The sequence below is a fragment of the Podarcis muralis genome, chromosome 17 (genome assembly GCF_964188315.1).
Source record: "Podarcis muralis chromosome 17, rPodMur119.hap1.1, whole genome shotgun sequence".
Lineage (NCBI taxonomy): Eukaryota > Metazoa > Chordata > Lepidosauria > Squamata > Lacertidae > Podarcis > Podarcis muralis.
In genome coordinates this window covers 4,417,572-4,439,380 of record NC_135671.1, presented here as the reverse complement: position 1 = coordinate 4,439,380, position 21,809 = coordinate 4,417,572, and the positions used below count along the sequence as shown (strand labels likewise).

The window sequence follows — 21,809 nt, the reverse complement described above, 5'->3', positions numbered from 1 at the left end:
CTTAACCGCCCAGGGGTCCTTTACTTTTTTATAACTGCCTTGCGAAATAGGCTATCTATCAAATAAATAAATAAATAACAACCGCTCTTCCCACAGGGAGCTGGGCGGTCACTGTACATCTTAGAACAAGAAACTGAAGCAGTGGGACAGATCCAGAAGCTCTTTCCCACGTTCACCTCTGTGCCTGTATACAACGATGAGGCAGATCCGCTGGTGGGATGGTCCGTTCCGCAGCTGTGGAGAGCGGATGTCACCTATGCAGCCATGGTGGCTAAGGTAGACTTGAGCTGCGTCGCTTTCTGCACCTCTACCATCTCTTCTGTTGCCCCGGTGCCCATCCTCATTTGTTTTATCTCTATAGGCCTCTGTTTAAACATAGGTGTGATTTCTTTAGCATGTCAGCTCTCCTGTCAAGGCTCACAGTGAGTTCCTTCTTCTGCAGAAGCCTTCGAATTTCTCGGCCCACTGGTGTAGCTTATAAACAAGTAACTTTTTTGGCAGGTAGGTGGAGAAAAAATCCCTGTGAAGCCTATGAATTTCGTGGTTCAATGAGGTATCTTATACAGTGGAACCTCAGTTGTTGAACGTAATCCGTTCTGGAAGACCATTTGACTTCCAAAACGTTTGACAACCGAGGCGCAATTGCTGGTTGGCAAAAGCCATTGAAAAAATGGAGAAACGCGCCACAGAAGCCGTTTGACTTCCAAGGCACGTTAAAAAATGGAAGCATTCATTTCTGGGTGGTCGGCGTTTGGGCTCTGAATTGTTCGGCTGCTGAAGCGTTCAACAACTGAGGTTCCACTGTAAACAAGAACTTTGGTTTTTTGGGTGCAGGGAGGAAATATTATTGCGAAGGTCTCAGAAAATACCACACGAGTAGGCTGAGAATTCTTATTGGACAACTCCCTTGTCTACACAAAGGGTTCTACTGGAGTTGAACAGGCACTTAGTGGGCCTGATGAATGTTATGTCGGTACCTCAGAAATATCAATACGTATAGCATATGACTGGTGCACCATCTAATGGAGAGAATGGACACTTGCAGCTAGTGATTTTGCAATCACATTGATATTTAGGCCTCTGAGAGTTGCTTCTCTTCATCCTGTGATCTAATGACAAAAAATTCCACTGATAAACTTAGCTTTAACTGTGGTATGTGACCTCTGGCTCAGTCCTAGGTGCCGCATCACCACTGAATTATGGGAGAATGTTGCTTTCTGTGAACCACCCTCAGACCTACTTATATAGGGCAGTATATAAATTCAATTCATCATCATCAAAAAGAGAGGCCAATTTGCTGAATCTTATACTTGCACGTTGGAGATTTGTCATTTCCAGACTTTCTGGCAAGCACTGGAGGGGAGCAAGGATCTCCTTGATGGGATCATTTGACTTAAGGATTAGGTTCAGGGCCAGCCCAAGGCATTTTGGCGCCTGAGGCAAACTGCAAAGTGGTGCTCCCCTCCCTACTAGGGAAGAAGGGGGTAAGTGAAGGTCTACATTGGGAAGACATGGGGAAGAAAGATTTACATCAGGATCTGCTGTCCTTATGGATCCTGCCACTTGAGGGGGATCGCCTGGCCTGGCCTTGTGTGTTAGGATAGTCCTCTGCCACAATATCCAGCACACACACTGCTGATTTCTGGCCTCACAAATGTCTCAATCCAGCCTTGGATGAGTTTGGTTCACACATTCCCCTGAAAGTCATGAAGGGTTGAGTGGGCAAGTGAGGAGAAATCAAGTCATCTACGTGCATGTGTGAACCAGCCCTTACTTCACCTCTTTTAAGCCTCTTCACCCCTAAATTTCACCATCAAACCGTGCTTGCCTGACTCCCCTAGTAGTAGTAGTAGTAGTAATGGTAATAATAATAATAATAATAATAATAATAATAATAATAATAATAATAATTTATTTCTACCCCGCCCATCTTGCTGAGTTTCCCCAGCCACTCTGGGCGGCTTACAATCAAGTGTTAAAAACAATACAACATTAAATATTAAAAACTTCCCTAAACAGGGCTTCCTTCAGATGTCTTTTAAAAAGACGACAGCTGCTTATTTCCTTCACATCTGAAGGGAGGGTGTTCCACAGGGCGGGCGCCACTACCAAGAAGGCCCTCTGCCTGGTTCCCTGTAACTTGGCTTCTTGCAGGGAGGGAACCGCCAGAAGGCCCTCAGAGCTGGACCTCAGTGTCTGGGCTGAACGATGGGGGTGGAGATGCTCCTTCAGGTATATAGGACCGAAGACATTTAGGGCTTTAAAGGTCAGCACCAACACTTTGAATTGTGCTTGGAAACGTACTGGGAGCCAATGCAGATCTCTCAGGACCGGTGTTATGTGGTCCCTGCGGCCTCTCCCAGTCACCAGTCTAGCTGCCGCATTCTGGATTAATTGCAGTTTCCGGGTCACCTTCAAAGGTAGTCCCATGTAGAGCGCATTGCGGTAGTTCAAGCGGGAGATAACTAGATCATGCACCACTCTGGCGAGACAGTCCGCAGGCAGGTAGGGTCTCAGCCTGCATACCAGATGGAGCTGGTGGACAGCCGCCCTGGACACAGAATTGACCTGCGCCTCCATGGACAGCTGTGAGTCCAAAATGATTCCCAGGCTGCGCACCTGGTCCTTCAGGGGCACAGTTACCCCATTCAGGACCAGGGAGTCCCCCACACCCGCCCGCCCCCTGTCCCCCAAGAACAGTACTTCAGTCTTGTCAGGATTCAACCTCAATCTGTTAGCCGCCATCCATAGTTAACGTCATGCGCAGGCCTTTTTGTCCTGAGTCCTTGAGCCGCTGGGAATATTCAGGCCTAGACAGAGTATCTCCATAGCACACTCCTGTTCTCCAGCTTTGTGAGGTTTATGGGCCAATGGAATTTACTTATTTTTCTTACTTCTTTTTGAATATTTTTGTTGACTTTGAGATGATAGGCAGTCAGCACACGTGCCGACAACAAATATTGAGCAACAGCAAACTGATGTTAATTAACTTGGAGCTACTTGGATGATGGACTCAAGGGCATCCTGATCAAATTTGCAGATGACACCAAACTGGGAGGGGTGGCTAACACCCCAGAGGACAGGATCACACTTCAAAGCAACCTTGACAGAATAGAGAACTGGGCCAAAACAAACAAGATGAACTTTAACAGGGAGAAATGTAAAGTATTGCACTTGGGCAAAAAAATTGAGAGGCACAAATACAAGATGGGTGACACCTGGCTTGAGAGCAGTACATGTGAAAAGGATCTAGGAGTCTTGGTTGACCACAAACTTGACATGAGCCAACAGTGTGACGCGGCAGCTAAAAAAGCCAATGCAATTCTGGGCTGCATCAATAGGAGTATAGCATCTAGATCAAGGGAAGTAATAGTGCCACTGTATTCTCCTCTGGTCAGACCTCACCTGGAGTACTGTGTCCAGTTCTGGGCACCACTGTTCAAGAAGGACACTGACAAACTGGAACGTGTCCAGAGGAGGGCAACCAAAATGGTCAAAGGCCTGGAAACGATGCCTTATGAGGAACGGCTAAGGGAGCTGGGCATATTTAGCCTGGAGAAGAGGAGGTTAAGGGGTGATATGATAGCCATGTTCAAATATATAAAAGGATGTCACATAGAGGAGGGAGAAAGGTTGTTTTCTGCTGCTCCAGAGAAGCGGACATGGAGCAATGGATCCAAACTACAAGAAAGAAGATTCCACCTAAACATTAGGAAGAATTTCCTGACAGTAAGAGCTGTTCGACAGTGGAATTTGCTGCCAAGGAGTGTGGTGGAGTCTCCTTCTTTGGAGGTCTTTAAGCAGAGGCTTGACAACCATATGTCAGGAGTGCTCTGATGGTGTTTCCTGCTTGGCAGGGGGTTGGACTCGATGGCCCTTGTGGTCTCTTCCAACTCTATGATTCTATGCTTTGGCTCCCGGCTGAGACGTCCCCAGAAGCATCACTCCAAAAAGAGGCATTCGTTTCTGGATGTGTGAGACCAATGGATAGTTTCTGAGTCGGCAATGAGACGTTTTATTTATTTGAACGAGCATATACTGCTTTTCAAGTTTGTGAAGATCTACCAAAATGTTTTAACGCAATAAAACCACAAAACAAGATACAGCTGAGGTGGCTTATATCTCCTCCTCCCTTCAGGGGGCCACTGAAGGACCATTTTTGGCCCTGAGAGGAAGGGAAGAGAGCAAAAAGACAGAAGAGCCTGGGAGATGTTCAGTATCTCTAGCTCCTGGTTTTCCAGCTGAGATGGCTCCATTGAACACCTGCCACCAGAGGGCCATCTTGGCCTAATGGGAGGAAATATCAAGCTCTTTAAAAAAAGGAAATATGGTTTCATCTCTCTTTTGCCCTTTAACGTAAACTGCTTTGTGCATGAGGCTCCCCTGAAAAGCGTTACAGTGGTACCTCGGGTTACATATGCTTCAGGTTACATACGCTTCAGGTTACAGACTCCCAGGTTACAGACTAACCCAGAAATAGTGCTTCAGGTTAAGAACTTTGCTTCAGGATGAGAACAGAAATCGTGCTCCGGCGGCGTGGCGGCAGCCGGAGGCCCCATTAGCTAAAGTGGTGCTTCAGGTTAAGAACAGTTTCAGGTTAAGAACGGACCTCTGGAACGAATTAAGTACTTAACCCGAGGTACCACTGTATACTGATACCTTAAATAAATAAATGGAAGTCTAAAGCCACCAGAACGTCCCTGTCTGCACACCCTGTTGCTGCCGCCCTGTGCCCAGGTTACGTTTGCTAACTCACCGAGGTGCGAGAAGTAGGCGAGGAGACAGTCTGGCTGCCTTTTGCCGAGGGAGCATTTGATTTTCAGAATGTGCCCTTGTCTTTTACCCGTACAGTCATACCTTGGAAGTCGAACAGAATCTGTTCCGGAAGTCCATTCGACTTCCAAAATGTTCAAAAACCAAATCATGGCTTCTGCTTGGCTGAAGGAAGCTTCTACAGCCAATCGGTAGCCGCGGAAGCCCCATTGGATGTTTGGGTTCCAAAAGAATGTTTGCAAACCAGAACAATCTCTTCCGGGTTTGCGGCGTTCAGGAGCCAAAACGTCCGAGTTCCAGGGCGTCCAGGATCCAAGGTACGACTGTATAAGCAAAGGAACGTCATTACAGTGGTACCTCGGGTTAAGTACTTAATTCGTTCCGGAGGTCCGTACTTAACCTGAAACTGTTCTTAACCTGAAGCACCACTTTAGCTCATGGGGCCTCCCGCTGCTGCCGTGCCGCCGGAGCACGATTTCTATTCTATTTTATTATTAAGTTTTTTTACAACGTAAACACACACACTCATAAGACTAAACAAAATAATAATAATAAACAAGCAGCGAAAAACAAAAACGTAAAAAGAAAAAGAAAAAACAATGTCAAAGTACAGTGGTACCTCGGGTTAAGTACTTAATTCGTTCCAGAGGTCCGTTCTGAACCTGTTCCGGAGGTCCGTTCTGAAACTGTTCTTAACCTGAAGCACCACTTTAGCTAATGGGGCCTCCTGCTGCTGCAGTGCTGCCAGAGCACGATTTCTGTTCTCATCCTGAAGCAAAGTTCTTAACCTGAAGCACTATTTCTGGGTTAGCGGAGACTGTAACCTGAAGCATATGTAACCTGAGGTACCACTGTAATTCCTGTGGTGAAAAATCAAGCGCTGCACTTGGTGGCCTTCACTCCATGGCTGATTCAAGGGCCTGGACCCCGTCTGCCAGGGATCCCACAAGAGAAATCAGTGGAGGAGACTCTTGGGTCATGAGCTAAAGATTCCTGCATTTCAGGGGGTTGGACTAGATGACCCTCGGGGCCCCTTCCAACTCTTATGATTCTATCTCTGTCTACACAGTGTACCCCTTGGATTATTGTAATATTCTGTTTTTTTTCATAAGATATTTATTAAGGTTTTTTAAAGATTTATATAAAATAGAAAAAACAGAAAAACAAAAATACATACATACAAAATACATACTACAACAAGTATAATTACCATCCCTTATATTCATAAAACCTATTTTCCCGACCTCCTCATACCTCCCCTTTCTATATTCTAATCTCTAATTAATTCAAATCAGCAAATCCCTGTTTTCTATTTAATTTTTGACCTTTCTTTTCTTATTTACCTAATCATTACAGCTGAAAACCACTAAATTTCTAAATCAACATCGTTCTAACATTCCGTAATTTTACAATATTTCTTAAGATAGTCCTTAAATTTCTTCCAATCTTCTTCCGCCGTCTCTTTTCCCTGGTCTCGGATTCTGCCGGTCATTTCTGCCAGATTATTGTAATATTCTGGCCCCACCTGTCACGGCAGCCAGTTTCCTAGCATTATTTATTTGTTAATGTGCAGGAACTTGACAGACTATAAGAGGATAGTTCCCTGTCCTTCCTGGCTGAGCTTATAGCCTATAATTCATATCTTTTGTCGTCTCAGCAAAAGAGGAGGGCAGTGGAGAGGGGGCTAAATCGGTGAAGGGTATAGGTTAATTTTATTTACATGTAGTAAACTAAGAGCGCTAGAAATGATCAAAAATGGTTTATAACAATTTTTGTTGTACAGCCCCGCCCCCCCGATCCTCACTGACTACTACTTGAACTCCTCAGTTTCCGATTTTTGAAAGCGTCTTTCTGGAACTCCTTTCTGCTCTTTTCAACCCAACCTGCTGCTTTGTGTATTTTGTTACTGAGCGGTAATCCTTTTATATCTGATTAGTTACACCGCTGCAATCCTCCTCTTAAGTTCCTAATTTTAGCAAGGCTTGGGAATTAGGTCAGCCAAAGCTACTGGAAAGGCTTCTTAGTGGATCCTGACGGCAAATTATTATGCTGCGTTTCTTGTTTTCAAGATGCGCACGGGACAGCTTCGCACATGGATTTAATTTCTTCCATAACCAGACATAAACACCAGCGTCTTGTCCTCTGTACTGGGGTAAAATATCGGGGAGAAATGAGGCAGTTTAAAGAAAAAAAGTGTTTGAAGATTCATGTACCTAAAGGTTGGGGCAGTGTCTATTCCAGCATCTTTTGCAGGAAATGTGATCCTGGGTCCAGAATATAACTGAGAATTTCAGCTTTTCTTTTTAAAAACAAGAAGAGCTCCCCAGTCCTTATGGTTACAGAGATGTACTTGAATATACATAGTGGACAATGCCTGCCGGAATCCCAGAAATCAAATGGGTTCTCCACCCCCCATTGTTCAGCCCAAACACTGAGGTCCGGTGCTGAGGGCCTTCTGGCGGTTCCCTCATTGTGAGAAGTGAGATTACAGGGAATCAGGCAGAGGGCCTTCTTGGTGGTGGCGCCCGCCCTGTGGAACGCCCTCCCTTCAGATGTGAAGGAAATAAGCAGCTATCTGACTTTTAGAAGACATCTGAAGGCAGCCCTGTTTAGGGAAGTTTTTAATGTTTGATGTTTTATCGTGTTTTTAATATTCTGTTGGGAGCCGCCCAGAGTGGCTGGGGAAACGGGGTATAAATGATAAATTATTATTATTTCCACTGCTTAAAACTATTCCAGTGGTGGGCAGTCCCAGAGGCAAAAAGGAGTGGGTCTAGAGGCAAAAAGCGGCTGTAGAGGAGGTGTGGCCTGGGGCAGATCCCAAGGGCCAGGTAAAGAGGACTCTGTTCAGTCCCCAGGCCTGACGTTCCTCATCCCTGCCTTAAAAGGGTGGATTGTCTGTGCTCTGCATCGCCCCCCCCCCCACACCAGCTAAAGCATAATGAATTTATGCCAGGTAGCACAACCAAAGAAACAGTTACTCAAAATGAGAGAAACCTTGGTACAAAATGCAGATTAAGTGCAGGACACACAGCCCTGTTTGTGCTATACAGTGGTACCTTGGCTTATGTTACCTTCGGATAACGTAACTTTCGGGTAGCAAACGCGGCAAACCCGGAAGTGTATACTTCTGGGTTTTGCCATGTGTGCATGCGCAGAAGTGTTCTATTGTGCCGTGCGCAGAAGCGGCGCCTCACCTTGAAGACTTTTCAAGGTACGTACAGACCCCCGGAATGAATTAAGTTCGTATCCAGAGGGTCCACTATATAATCATTGGAAAGGAAAAAGCAAAATTGAATTTTTGGCCTGCCTGGAGTTTGTTGGATCTCGACAACTCCTCAGGAAATACAAGTCCCACCTATTGTATAGGTGGGGCTAACACAATCACAGGTTTATTTAAGCTTTAAAGATGCTGAACGGAACGGAACATTGTGCTCTGTTGAACATGGCATCTGCACAAGCTTGCCAGACGGAACAATCCCCCCTCTCCTTCTCTTCCCATGTGCTGTTCTGGGGTCCTCCTGAACCATCACGCCTCAAGCCAATTTGGGCAGGGGGAGGGGGGGACAAAGGGGACAAAGCCTCGCTGTACAAGCGGAAGTCCTTGCGTAGAGTTTGCGCTGGCAGGGCTTGTTTGGTGAGGGCCCACTTCCCCTTTTGGTAGTGGCGCCCACCCTGTGGTATGCCCTCCCTTCAGATGTGAAGGAAATAAGCAGCTGTCCTATCTTTAAAAGACATCTGAAGGCAGCCCTGTTCAGGGAAGTTTTTAATATTTAACGCTGTATTGTTTTTAACACTTGATTGGGAGCCGCCCAGAGTGGCTGGGGAAACTCAGCCAGATGGGCGGGGTATAAATAAATAAATAAATAAATAAATAAATAAATAAATAAATATTTATTATTATTATTATTATTATTATTATTATTATTATTATCTGTCAGGAAACTGACATCGGAGCAGAGTGGAGAGGCGAGGCTCCCAAATGATGCCGGAGAGGGAACCATTACAGGGATAGAGAGGAAGTCCGCTGGGGAAGAAAAGCAAGGAGACACAAGGGAGAAAGAAGGGGTGGAGAGCTTATCGGAGGGAAGGCTCCGAGACTCTTCCAGTGAGGTGAGTGAGGAGAGTGGAGGACCACCGATAAGCACGCCCACTCTGCGCAGAAGGCTGCCGCGCAGAGAGGCTAGAAAGAGGCTGTCCGTTAAGGAATTTTTATGCTGGAGGAAATTTAGAAAACGCCCACTGACGGATTCTGCCAGCGACTGAAGCAGACGTGCCCAGGGGGAGGGCTGCTCAGCCGGGGGGAAAAGCAACCGCATCAAGCAGTTTGCAGGAGGAGGAGGTTTACACACAAGCAACCCCAATTCCCTTGATATTATCATTATATTATTATTATTATTATTATTATTATTATTATTATTATTATTATTATTTTATTATTATTATTATTATTATTATTATTATTATTATTATTGTTATTATTGTTATTATTGTTATTATTGTTATTATTGTTATTATTGTTATTATTCCTTCGCAGGTTATCGCCCAGCACCAAAACCTGCTGCTTGCTCGAGCCAACAACACCGTCAACTACACTTTGCTGAGCAACGACAACGCGTTTCTGAGCTACCACCCCTATCACTTCACGCAGAGGACACTGACAGCGCGCTTTCAGATGAACAACACCAAACCGCCGCATGTTCAGTTGGTGAGGAAGCCAGTGCTCACAGTGATGGGCTTGCTGGCTCTGCTAGGTACAGCAAACCACTCGTCCCGTTTCCTGTTTGCAAGAGGAAAAGCAGGAGAGGCCTTTGTGGTGGCGGCGGCAATACACTCTCCCATCGCTGGGGTCACCGCAGCTTACCTGGGCTTAGCTGGGGCAGAGTGGCGGCGAGGCCAGGATTGCATAAGATGCATATTAGTTCAACTGCACAGCCCTGACCATGGCCCCACCCTGCCCCACACCGATGTTGAGAAGGCCCCTCTCCCACCACAGGAGCCACCGCTGCTTCAAAACTCATTTTTCTTCAGTTTTTCTTCAGTTGTTTCCTGCTTGGCAGGGGGTTGGACTCGATGGCCCTTGTGGTCTATTCCAACTCTATGATTCTGTGATTCTACAAAAGAGGATATATGTGCGAGGTTCTGGCCACCCAGTGTTAACCAAACTGGGGCACAAACCTCTTACCCTACTTCCCAATGACATTTGGTAAATTTTTTCATATAGGAGCAGTTAGGGCCAGAAGCGCCACCTTGCAAGGGCAATTGGGGGGCGTGTGAGCATCGTGCCTCCTTCCCTAAGTTTGGCAGAAGGAGGAGGAGGAGGAGTTTGGATTTGATATCCCGCTTTATCACTACCCTAAGGAGTCTCAAAGCGGCTAACAATCTCAACAAACCCTCTGTGAGGTGAGTGGGGCTGAGAGACTTCAGAGAAGTGTGGCTAGCCCGAGGTCACCCAGCAGCTGCATGTGGAGGAGCGGGGAATCGAACCCAGTTCACCAGATTACGAGTCTACCACTCTTAACCACTGCACCACACTGGCACACTGGCTCTCCCAGCTCTCCCAGAAGCTTCCCAGGCTTTGGGAAGGAGGCACCAGCCTTCTACTTTTTTAAAAAATATTTTTTAAATTAAGTTTTACAGTTTAAACTTCCCATAATCTACATAAGTTATAGAGAAACAAATGCCAAAAAGAGAAACCCCTTCTCCCCCCACCCCCGGACTTCCCTCAACTTCCCCTTTCTGGTTCTTTATACATTTAATACTTCTGCTTACACTGTTTTATCACTATCTGTCTAAATACATTCCCATTATTATCATTTTGTATCTTCCCGCTATAAATTCTTCTTATAATTAATTAATTATTCCTTGCCTTTTACTGTCATTTTCGTGGCTGTAAGTGTTTACTCAAACCCTGCTAGTGAGTCTATTTCTTTACAAAATTTCTGTAGCTACAACAAATATAATTCCCAGTCTTTTTTAAAGCCTCAATTGTCTTTATCTCTTAATCTTCCTGTAAGTTTCGCCATTTCTGCGTAATCCATCATGACGAAGGAGGCGCCAGGCTTCAATACTTTAATACACTAATTTTCCGGGAACATTTAGGGGACTAGTCTAGTCCCCCTAGTCCACTGACCACACGCCACTGCCTGCTTCCCAAGGGACTATCGCCTCTCATTTAGACCTGCTATTTGCACGGCTCCACAGAGGCGTCCAGTTAGCCCCTGTGAGAAAAGGATGCTGTACAAGGTGAGACTTGGGCCTGATCCAGCAGCAAAATGGCAGCTTGGGGAGAGGCGAGACAGCGGGTGGGTGGCTACGAAAGTGGGTCTGCTTTTGAGGAGCACGGTGGGGTGCAATAAAACAAGGCCAAGTTCAACGTAAGATTCAAGTTTCTCTTCCTCTTGCGTAGGAGAGGAGCAAGTCTCTGCCAACATCTCCAGCCAGGAATCGGAAGACTGTGACACTCTTGGAGTCCTAGCCAGTGTGCACAGACCTCAAGAGCAGCCACCCGACAGCTGGCAGGCCTCCGTGTTGATCTATGCCAGCAAAGACAATGAGACGTCTTCCAACGTCAGTGCCATGACTCTAAACATAACCAATTACCCCAAACACAAAGGTATAGTTGTCACTGTGGTTGTTTTCCTGATGCGTCATTACGCGAAGACAAGTGATGCTATGATTGTATACAGTGGTACCTCGGGTTACAGACGCTTCAGGTTACAGACGCTTCAGGTTACAGACTCCACTAACCCAGAAATAGTACCTCGGGTTAAGAACTTTGCTTCAGGATGAGAACAGAAATCATGCTCCGGCGGTGCGGCAGCAGCAGGAGGCCTCTTTAGCTAAAGTGGTGCTTCAGGTTAAGAACAGTTTCAGGTTAAGAACAGACCTCCAGAAAGAATTAAGTACTTAACCCGAGGTACCACTGTATTTACTGCAGCTATTGAGTGGCTCACCTTATTTTAAAAGGACAGCTGGCCTGGAATAGCCATTTCATGCAGCCTAAACCATTGTGCCATGACACAATCATATATTTTGATTGCAGCTTTCTTTGGTTCCTCCCGCGAAAATCAGGCTTTTTTCTGGTTTGCAGCTTCTAAAAAGCTTGCAATTGAATCCAGCTTCTTCTGGTCCATATGTGGACTTCTTACAAGGCTATGGTGAATAAGAGCACCATATCTGAAAGCCTCGGTCTCTGGCCTGATGTTCAACTAACAATCAGAGTTTTCATGTCTTCCCAAAGGACTTGTGTACATCACTTACTACTTGGATAACTACCTGACCAACCCGTATTTGCAGTGGAGGAAACTGGGAGCTCCAGATTTTCCTTCCCCGAAGCAATTGGAGCAGATAAGAGCTGCTGAGGTATGATGTGTTCGTTTTATTTGCAGTCCTCACTGAGTTCAAAAGGGCTTGGTCCTGAGTTAAGTGTGGGCAGAATTGCAGCCATTCCTCCCTATCCTTCTATGTGTTTACTTGGAAGTAAGTCCTGCTGTTTCCAGTGAGGTATTCTCTCAGGTAAGTGGATAGGATCCCTCCCTTAGGAGGTATAGCTCATCATAAGTGTAAGGTTTTTTTATGGGGGTCAAGAGGTAAAGCAGACCTTTTCTCCTTCCTACAGAGGTCATATCTACTCAGGGTCCCTCCAGACCTCTTTTTTTATTGCACTTTTATGACTATTTGTGCCCATGGTGCTATTGAGGTGTGCCCACATGACCGTGATTTCAATACTGTTTGTGCCTGGAAAATATTTGGGGCAGCCACACCGCTTCATCTCCAACCAGTGCCTATCCCGTAACATCCTGCTGTAATCCCATAAATTTTCATACCACAAATGCTTTGTCCCACCTTTTGTGGCCCTCTGGACAGCAATCATGGGGTAACATTGGGGAAGCATTGCATAGGAAATAATGAAGCAGAATAAACCCCCCACCAGTGTGCTATTTCTGTGTCAATAGCAGGCTGCAGGATACACTCACAGTTATGCAGGAGTCACAGTCATTCTCCTTTCCATAGGCTGAACCTCTTGCAAGAAATTCCTGGCCATCTTCTCCCTCACAGACTTCAACTACGTCCTCCTGGGTGGTATTTTTTCGGTTCCCTTACCTCAGACAGTTTGCGCTCCATCCTTGCTGATCACAAAGGCTGCCCTGCCAGATCAGACCGAGGCCCACCAGATTCAGCATTCTGTTTCCCACAGCAGCCAGCTAGATGCCTCTCTGAGCTCACAAGCAGCATACGCCAATGGCAGCTATTCTTCTGTTGTTGGTCATTTGGCAGTGGGCATTCAAAGGTACACTGCCCCTGTAAAAGGAAGTTCCATTTAGCTATTTAGTTGTTTCTGTCCTGGGTGACGCGGGTGGTGCTGTGGGTTAAACCACAGAGCCTAGGACTTGCCAATCAGAAGGTCAGCGGTTCAAATCCCCGCGACGGGGTGAGCTCCGGTTGCTCAGTCCCTGCTCCTGCCCACCTAGTAGTTTGAAAGCACCTCAAAGTGCAAGTAGATAAATAGGTACCACTCCGGCAGGAAGGTAAACGGCGTTTCCGTGTGCTGCTCTGGTTCACCAGAAGCGACTTAGTCATGCTGGCCACATGACCCGGAAGCTGTACGCCGGCTCCCTCGGCCAGTAAAGTGAAGATGAGCGCTGCAACCCCAGAGTCGGTCACAACTGGACCTAATGGTCAGGGGTCCCTTTACCTTTGTCATACCTTGACTTCAGTCCTTAACATACCAGAGTACAAATGGCATTCAACACAGAGGATCTTGCTTCTGAGTAATCACGTTCAGGATTGCACTTAGTGATCTTTGTTCTCTAAGCTAAAAAGCACCAAACATTTTATTTATTATTATTACGTATCTACCCCACTTTTTCTCCAAGGGCCTCAAGGTGCCAACATGGTTCTTGCCCTCCCCATTTTATCATCACAACAACCCTGTGAGGTAGACTAGGCTGAGAGACAGACCGGCCCCATGGCTAAGTGAGGATTTGAACCCTGAGGTCCTAGTCCAGCACTCTATCCACTGCACCACATTGCCTCTTGCTTTTGCTTTTCTTCTTGGGAGGTAAAGATAAAGGGACCCCCTGACCATTAGGTCCAGTCGTGGATGACTCTGGGGTTGCGGCGCTCATTTCGCTTTATTGGCCGAGGGAGCCGGCGTACAGCTTCCGGGTCATGTGGCCAGCATGACTAAGCCGCTTCTGGCGAACCAGAGCAGCACACGGAAATGGCGTTTACCTTCTTGCACTTTGACATGCTTTCGAACTGCTAGGTTGGCAGGAGCAGGGACCGAGCAATGGGAGCTCACCCCGTCGCGGGGATTCAAACCGCCGACCTTCTTATCGGCAAGCCCTAGGCTCTACACTGAAATCCCATTGATCAGAGGTTCATTCACACATTTCACTGAACACCAGTGCAAGCATTCATTTATCATGTACAAGTGTTCGTGTATAAGAACGTACACTTATTTATTTGTATAGCTCAGCTACTGTACGTTTGTTGAACGTTACATATGGATAACTGTCATGTTAGTTGCGCTTTTAGATACTATGCCCCACTTCAAAAATATATTGGGCCCTCTACCCCCCCGGCTGCTAATCCACCCCCCCTTTTAATTTACAAGGTTTATGCCAGAGCCAGCCCCAGATGTTTTATTGCCTGAAGCAGAGGCCCTTCCACTACCACCTGATCATGGTTGCTCAAGTATATTTTGCCACCTGAGGCAAATAAAATTCCACAAGCGCCCCTCCCTCCTTTCTAAAAATACTGTGATAATAAATTAAATAACCATTTGTTGCCGTTTCATGACACCCAAAATCAGCCGTCTTCAGACAGCCGTCTCACTCTGGCTAATGCTTTTTTACTCTCACTGAATTTCTGCACGATGCAGAATGGTTTAAGAGGGTGAGAACCTTGACAGCAGTTCTTGTCTGCTATATAGCAGGAATGGACCACACCACCATCAGGAATCCTTCGCTTCTCCTCTGGTAAAATACAACAGTATATATTTCGACTAAATATAGTGTGATCACAGGGCTACTCCACACTACAGATTTTAACCGCCATAATATCCATTCCCTCTCCTCAGGGAACCCTGGGAGCCGTAGTTTTTGTGGAGTGGGAGAAGCAGAAGCTTGGGAGAGTCAGCACTCTCACCAAACTACAATTCCCAAAGTGCTTGGGGAGAAAGCTTCGGTTATTAAACTGGTATAGCACTGATATACATTTGTAGTGCGGTTAGGGCCTCAGAAGGTCCCAAAAATGACGGAGATGCCCCTTCCCCACTTTCAACCCCCTACTTACCTACCACTCGTGCCTCTGGTATCCCGTTCCTTGTGAGTACCTCAGAAGTGAGGAGCTGGTAAAAATTTATTCCGTCCCTTTTATGCTGTCCAGATGTTGGCTCCCTGCTGGATCATCTTTTCTGTAGAGCTGACTCCACAGTACGCTGTCGGTGCTACATAAATATTTGTTGTAAGGCTATCCGAATGAGCAAGGCCAGTGGAAGGGCCACCACCTTTGATCTTGAAGCCGGTTCTCCTTCGTAAGCACATACCTGCGCACTGGGGGATCCCTGCCCCACTGATCCCCCTCAAGGAAATCTGAACCCTGCCCTGTGGATATATTTTTTTTAAAAAAAATGATGTGGTTGGGGGTTTTTTGGGTTGTGTTTTGGCTAAAGGAAGAACAGCAAGTTACCTCATCGCACACATGTTCTCTAATGTAGGGTCGGGGAGAATTGCAGTGAGGCAGAAACAGGTGTTTTTTCCCCCGCTTCTGCGCCTGCCAATTTTCCACTGTAAATCACAGCAGAAATCCACAGTGGGGATTTTCCGGCACGCCCCTCTATCTTACTTTTGGTCTTGGATAATCTGAAATGGTCAGTCAGCTACACCATACATTTAAAGCATGCTGATGCCACCTTAACAGTCATGGTTCATCACCCCTCCACCCAAATAATCCTGGGAAACATAGTTTCCCCTCACAGAGCTACAGCTTGCAGACCTTTGGCATTCTACAGTTCCCATAATTCTTTTTGGAGGCAGGAAGGCATGATGCTATAAATGTACCGTATTTTTCGCTCCATAGGGCGCACCGGACCATAAGGCGCACATAGTTTTTAGGGTTGGAAATCAAGAAAAAAATTCTTATTTACCTTACCTTTACCTTTACTAAGCAGCTTAGTCATGCTGGCCACATGACCTGGAAGCTGTCTGCCGACAAACACCAGCTCCCTCAGCCTATAGAGCAAGATGAGCGCGCAACCCCAGAGTCGGTCACGACTGGACCCTTTACCTTTTTACTGTAGGGAAGTTTCTCCTCGGGGACCATTAAGCATTTTTATTTTATTTCATAGGACCCTGTGGTGAAAGGGCCATTTTCACTCCCAGCAAAAGGCAGCTTGGTGCTGAAACAAGAGCTCCCAGTTCCATCCGTCTTCCTCGTCCACATCTGTGCAAAGCCTCTCGCTGCTCCCGATCAGGTAGGCACAACATCCTGTAGACGTGTGGAACCTCTAATCCAATTTGAAACAAACAATTTTCTTTGGTTCATTTGTTTTTCTGAGTCCAGCTTAGGGTGTTGTAGTTTGGGACCCATTTTGTTACAGGTAAATACTATTGGCTCTGTGCTTTTGTTATCAAAAGCCACTCTTTATTAGCAAATCATATAAGATCACTCTTATTATTATTATTAATAATAATTTTATTATTTACACCCCGCCCATCTGACTGGGTTAACCCAGCCACTCTGAGCAGCTTCCAACGTATATAAAAACATAATAAAACATATAAGCGAGTGTCTGTTGATTTTGTGTAAATCAATGTGCTTTTTAATTTATTTTTGGCTATGTGTAAGTGGTCAGCCCTACAGACGGCTGCCCTCTTCCCACATCCCAATACAAATACGGCGCCTTTAGAGAAGCTGTTGGCAGCCCAGACTGCAAGGAGAAGCACCCTCTGGTCAGCTACTCTGGAAGCATGTCCCCTAAGGCCTAGTCTTGCCTTAGACCATTTGCTTGCATCTCAGTTTTTCTGCTTCTGGCTGCAGGTGGCAGAGGCGGTTATAGGGTAGCACGACTGCAGGGGACTTTAGGACGGAATGAGAGAGGCGGGGGTCACCAAATTTTAGCATCCCACAGGGCACTGCTGCAATTTGGAAGGCCATAGTCCACCACTGGATGTGATGAAACTCATGTGATGAAACACTTTCTCATGAGAAACCATGCCCAGTTTTCTTTTTCTTTTTGTCTTCAGTTTATCAGCCATCCTTAGTGGCCTCATCACTTGGACAAATTGATCCGTTTTTTAAAGCTCTCTTGCTTGCTTTAGTGAAAAAAAATGCATAAAATAATGTAAAAAATAAATAAAAATAAACTCACTCTTTTGATACATGCCATGCTAACCCTGAGCTAATGTGTCTTGTCAGGTGAATGGTGTTCGCCTCATCCGTCTCACAAAGGGACAAGTTTTGGTCGTGTGGGACGACAGCTGTGTAAATTCAAAGTAGGTAACTCGCGCCTAAAGGAATGCAGAACTGTCTCGGTTTTAAATCCACCTTTTTCAAATTCTTTGTGTAAAGCAGTAGCTAAATAGCAAATGTACATTTCACAAACTGTGAGGAATCAGACTGGAAAATCCAGAGGGCAATGGCTGAATATTGCTGAGCTCTGGGGCCATATGAATTGCTTCTTGCTCACCTCGCTTGGAGTCTAATGGCCTAGCGCAAGGCAGGTGCTTTGGAATACCGTATTTTTCGCTCTATGGGACACACTTTTCCCCCTCCAAAAATTAAGGGGAAATGTGTGTGCGTCTTATGGAGCGAATGCAGGCTCCTTGGCTTCAGCGATAGCAACGCGAAGCCTCCGAAGTGCAGAGGGAGCACTCCCTCCGCGCTCCGGAGACTTCGCGTTGCTTTCGCTGAAGCCTGGAGAGCGAGAGGCATCGGCGCGCACCGACTCCTCTCGCTCTCCAGGCTTCAGGGATAGCTGCCTGAAGCCTCCGGAGTGCAGTGGGAACTCGTGCTGCACTCCGGAGGCTTCAGGTTCCTCTTGCTGAAGCCGGGAGAGCAAGACTCCTGGCTTCAGCAGAGAGGGAGAGCTGCGCAGCGCCCTTTCAGCCAAGCGGGAGGAGAAATGGAAGGGGCTCCGTTTCTCCTGTCGCTTTGCTGAAGGGGCGCTGAGCAGAGAGGGGGAGAATATTTTTTTCTTGTTCTCCCCCTCTAAAACAAGCTGCGTCCTATGGTCGGGTGTGTCCTATAGAGCAAAAAATACGGTAAATAGGTTTGGAACAGTTGTCTTTAATTTCTGCTTATTTTCCTCTGAAAAATCACTTTTCCTTGCAGGGTAACAGCAATAAGCTTGCAAGTCTCTGTGATGTGCTTGTTTGTTTTTCTTCATAGGTGCCTGAAAAAATTTGAAGTGTTTTTCTCACAGGATGGAAAAACATTCCGCCAGATCAGTGTCAAAGACAGTATATTTACAGCATTGGTCTACAGCCCAGGTAACGTCCAGCGTCTTCCTTTATTTTTAATTTTAGAAGAAAAGCAAATTAAGATCATTTCAATTCTTCCACACAACATTTTTTAAAATTGGCTGCTTCATTTTTTGAAGCAATCTTGAGGAATTGTAATGTTTCCTTGCTTGATAATGGAGTCTATATGTCGCTGTTTATAGATTCAGGTTCCTAAACGCCACTGGTGTGAAGGAAGGAAGCTTTTAATATTTGATGAATTATTGTATTTTAATACTTTGCTGGAAGCTGCCCAGAGTGGCTGGGGAAACCCAGCCAGATGGGTGGGGTATTATTAATAATAATAATAATAATAATAATAATAATAATAATATCATCATCATCATGGTTGCTTTTGGTTGTAGAAGTTATTCTGCTCAAGAAGAGCAAAACTTTATGGGAAGATTTAAGGTACATAATGAGAAGTTCCACACAGGTTTATAAGGGGATGCTTTGTGTAAGAAGGTTAAAAGTACACAGAAGGATCAAAGATTCAGTCTAGGGACCCGGCAATTTTAAAGGCAGACAGCTTTTTAAAAAAATTCTTTTTCATTCTTGTCAAAACAAAAAATGGTCTTCAATTACTACCACAAAGTACAAATAGTTGATATCTGGCTTATCTGAACATTTGGCTGCAGAGGTAAGCATCTACTTTAAAAACACACACCAAAATATAGGCGTTTTGTCAATGTAGTTTCCCCCCCAGTCTTTCTCAGTATAATCAAGATGTTCAACTAACTATTTGTGTTGGACTTTCTCTACAGAAACAACCGTCTCGGGGTTTTACAAAGTGCGAGCTGTGGATTACTGGGGCAGAGCGGGGCCGTTTTCTCTCCCGGTGTACTACAGTGAAGGATCTTAAGAAAGGCCAAGGGCACCTCAAAGGCAAGCCAGAACTTACAGAATTAGACTTGCACTTGGTCGGGCTACAAGTCCTTAAAGCAGTGGTTCTTCATACTCTTTAAGAAATTCCCCCTCACAATGCCCAGAACAACTCGACTTCCAGGGCGTCAGAGGAGAAATGAGGAGAGCGACTGGAAGCCACTCCAGAGCGCCAAAAGTTTCGTTTTCAAGAGATAAATTTGAAAAATAAAGTAGCACCCTAAGGCAGGCAACAGAACTGCCTCCCCCCACAACCCAAGGGACGCCAGCTGCTGATGTAAGCACTTCTTCAAGCCCCTGCAGTAACTAGTTTTGAGAGTCAAATGGATTAGAAAACAAGAAAAGTGAATAGGCTGGAACAGGGGCCGGCAAACTACGGCCCGCAGGCCGGATCTGGCCCAATTGCCCTCTGGATCCGGCCCGTGGACGGTTCCACCCCCCCCCCAATTTTTTTCGGGCGCCATTTTTTTGCGACCCCCCCCCAACTACATCTCCCAGCATGCTCCAAGGTTGCTCAGACTTCCGCGACACTGGCCAATCCAAAGCCTAAGCAACCTCAGGCCTCCCCTCCACTGGTCGGTTTGACGCAAGCTGGCGGCCAATGGTAACCCTTCCCGAGACTCACTGCTCCAATCGGGGCGAGGCTCAGGGCAGGGCGCCTTGTTGACGTCTTGCTCCGAGGAGGAGGAGAAGCGAAGGGGCAGAAAGAAGTGGGAGCAGAAAGCCTGCAAGGAGGGAGGAGGAAGAGGAGGAAGACTCTTCTGTGCTGCTCAGCGCTTGCACATTAGCAGCATGGTCATGAACACCCCGGGGTAGGGGCACTTCCCAGCGGGGTGGCTGCGGACCCTCCACGCAAGCCGAGACCCAGTGCCGGCGGGGTGCCCCCTTCCCAGTCCAGCCCGCTCTGTCTGAACATGGTGAGTGGAGGTATCTCAGTCGGTCTGTCTCTGAGGGAAGTAGGGAAGGCGTGTGCCCCGTCCGGTCCACCACAAGTTCTGACGGTGAGTGAACTGCCCCCCCCCACAGAAAAAGTTTCCTGACCCCTGGGCTGGAAGAATAGCATGCTGGGAAAAGTGCTCAGGAATGGGAAGATACCAAGTGCCAATCTTTTTAAGAATTTGGTTTTAGAAGTAGGTTTGTATTTTCTAGCCTTGCGCAAAACAAAAAGTTGATTGAAGGTACTCATGTTGAGCTTGGATGCTACATGCAATTTTTGGAACCTCTCATTTGAATAAAGATCTGCTATATATTTCGGAAGGTTCTTTGTCTCTTTGTTTGTTCTGTGGGCGATTGGATACCTAACATAGCATAACCAAATTTTGCATGACAGCTCCTAAGATCAGGGAGCAGGTTTTTTCCTCTACGTTTGCATACAATTTGGACACCATTTTGAATCCAGATGATGGAATGAAATTTTCAGAACTGCACTGAATTGTTTTAGTTTCTTAGCATTCTTGAGCAATGCTGGGAGCTTTCCACTAGATTTAAGTAAATAATACATTGCATCTCTTTGACAAGGGAGAGTGTCCATGGCGGTTGCTGATATAGGTGCTCCCCCCACATCGATGGCGCAGCATGCCTGTGCCATTTTGGGGTCTTTTAGATGTGGCAGCCATTTTGTAACTGGTATCCACAGCACTTTTTTGAAATTCAAAGTACCCATTGCCCAGCTCTCCCAAAGTGGATGACTTGTTTTTGAGCTTAAAGAACTAAATAAAAGGAGGGCTTTCAATCTCATTGTGTTTGGTAGACTGAAACAGTCTGGTCCAGCTCTGGGAGCCACCTCTAAAACGTAAGAGCCACAGCCAATAATTTACAGAGATATGTTGCCTCCCAGGACTGCCTGCTCTCATTCTCAGGATCAGTTGAAAAAAATGAAGGACACCCCCCCCACACACACCCCCACACCGCCTCCATTATTTACACAGTCCCTCATACTACTAGTTAGTGCTCAGGATCCTTACAAATACTAGGCCTAGTGCGTGACTGAGGCAGGAGAGCTGCAGTATTTCTGCATACAGAATTTATTTTATTATTGGAGGGGAGGATGAGGACCACGACCAAGTCATTATTTGTGTAAATGTGTGCACATGAATGGATGTGGCTGTCTTGTGTTCGGAAAGGCTTACATCTGAGTAAGTCTGCACAGGATTGCACTATACTTTATTCCCCTGCTCTCTCTTGATCAATGGTTTCTGGCTCTCTCTGTCTGACAGACTGGCTCCTTTAGGCCTCAAACATTACTTTAGCTCTCACTTCATTTGTTACGTTGCTCCTCCTGCTCCCCCAACATGAGAACAGCTTTGGCACTTACTACTTACGTGGTAAGTAGGACGCGGGTGGCGCTGTGGGTAAAAGCCTCAGCGCCTAGGGCTTGCCAGTCGAAAGGTCGGCGGTTCGAATCCCCGCGGCGGGGTGCGCTCCCGTTGCTCGGTCCCAGCGCCTGCCAACCTAGCAGTTCGAAAGCACCTCCGGGTGCAAGTAGATAAATAGGGACCGCTTACTGGCGGGAAGGTAAACGGCGTTTCCGTGTGCTGCGCTGGCTCGCCAGATGCAGCTTTGTCACGCTGGCCACGTGACCCGGAAGTGTCTTCGGACAGCGCTGGCCCCCAGCCTCTTAAGCGAGATGGGCGTGCAACCCCAGAG

General features: G+C 46.4%; 1 protein-coding gene across 4 annotated transcripts in view; it reads left to right on the top strand.

The window, feature by feature from the left end:
• Positions 1-20,420, top strand: part of IDUA (alpha-L-iduronidase) — a 62,380-nt gene extending 41,960 nt beyond the window's left edge. For 3 of the 4 annotated variants that reach the window (XM_077920973.1, XM_077920975.1, XM_077920976.1), the window contains 8 exons: positions 97-276; positions 9,311-9,527; positions 11,183-11,389; positions 12,017-12,138; positions 16,130-16,255; positions 17,200-17,276; positions 18,172-18,272; positions 19,046-20,420. In XM_077920973.1, coding sequence (XP_077777099.1) covers positions 97-276; positions 9,311-9,527; positions 11,183-11,389; positions 12,017-12,138; positions 16,130-16,255; positions 17,200-17,276; positions 18,172-18,272; positions 19,046-19,143 — 1,128 coding nt within the window. In that variant the 3' untranslated portion in view covers positions 19,144-20,420. Of the gene's footprint in view, positions 1-96; positions 277-9,310; positions 9,528-11,182; positions 11,390-12,016; positions 12,139-12,789; positions 13,044-16,129; positions 16,256-17,199; positions 17,277-18,171; positions 18,273-19,045 lie in introns of those variants that run through there. The other variant, XM_077920977.1, reaches the window with a different exon arrangement.
• The last annotated feature ends 1,389 nt before the right edge of the window (positions 20,421-21,809 follow it).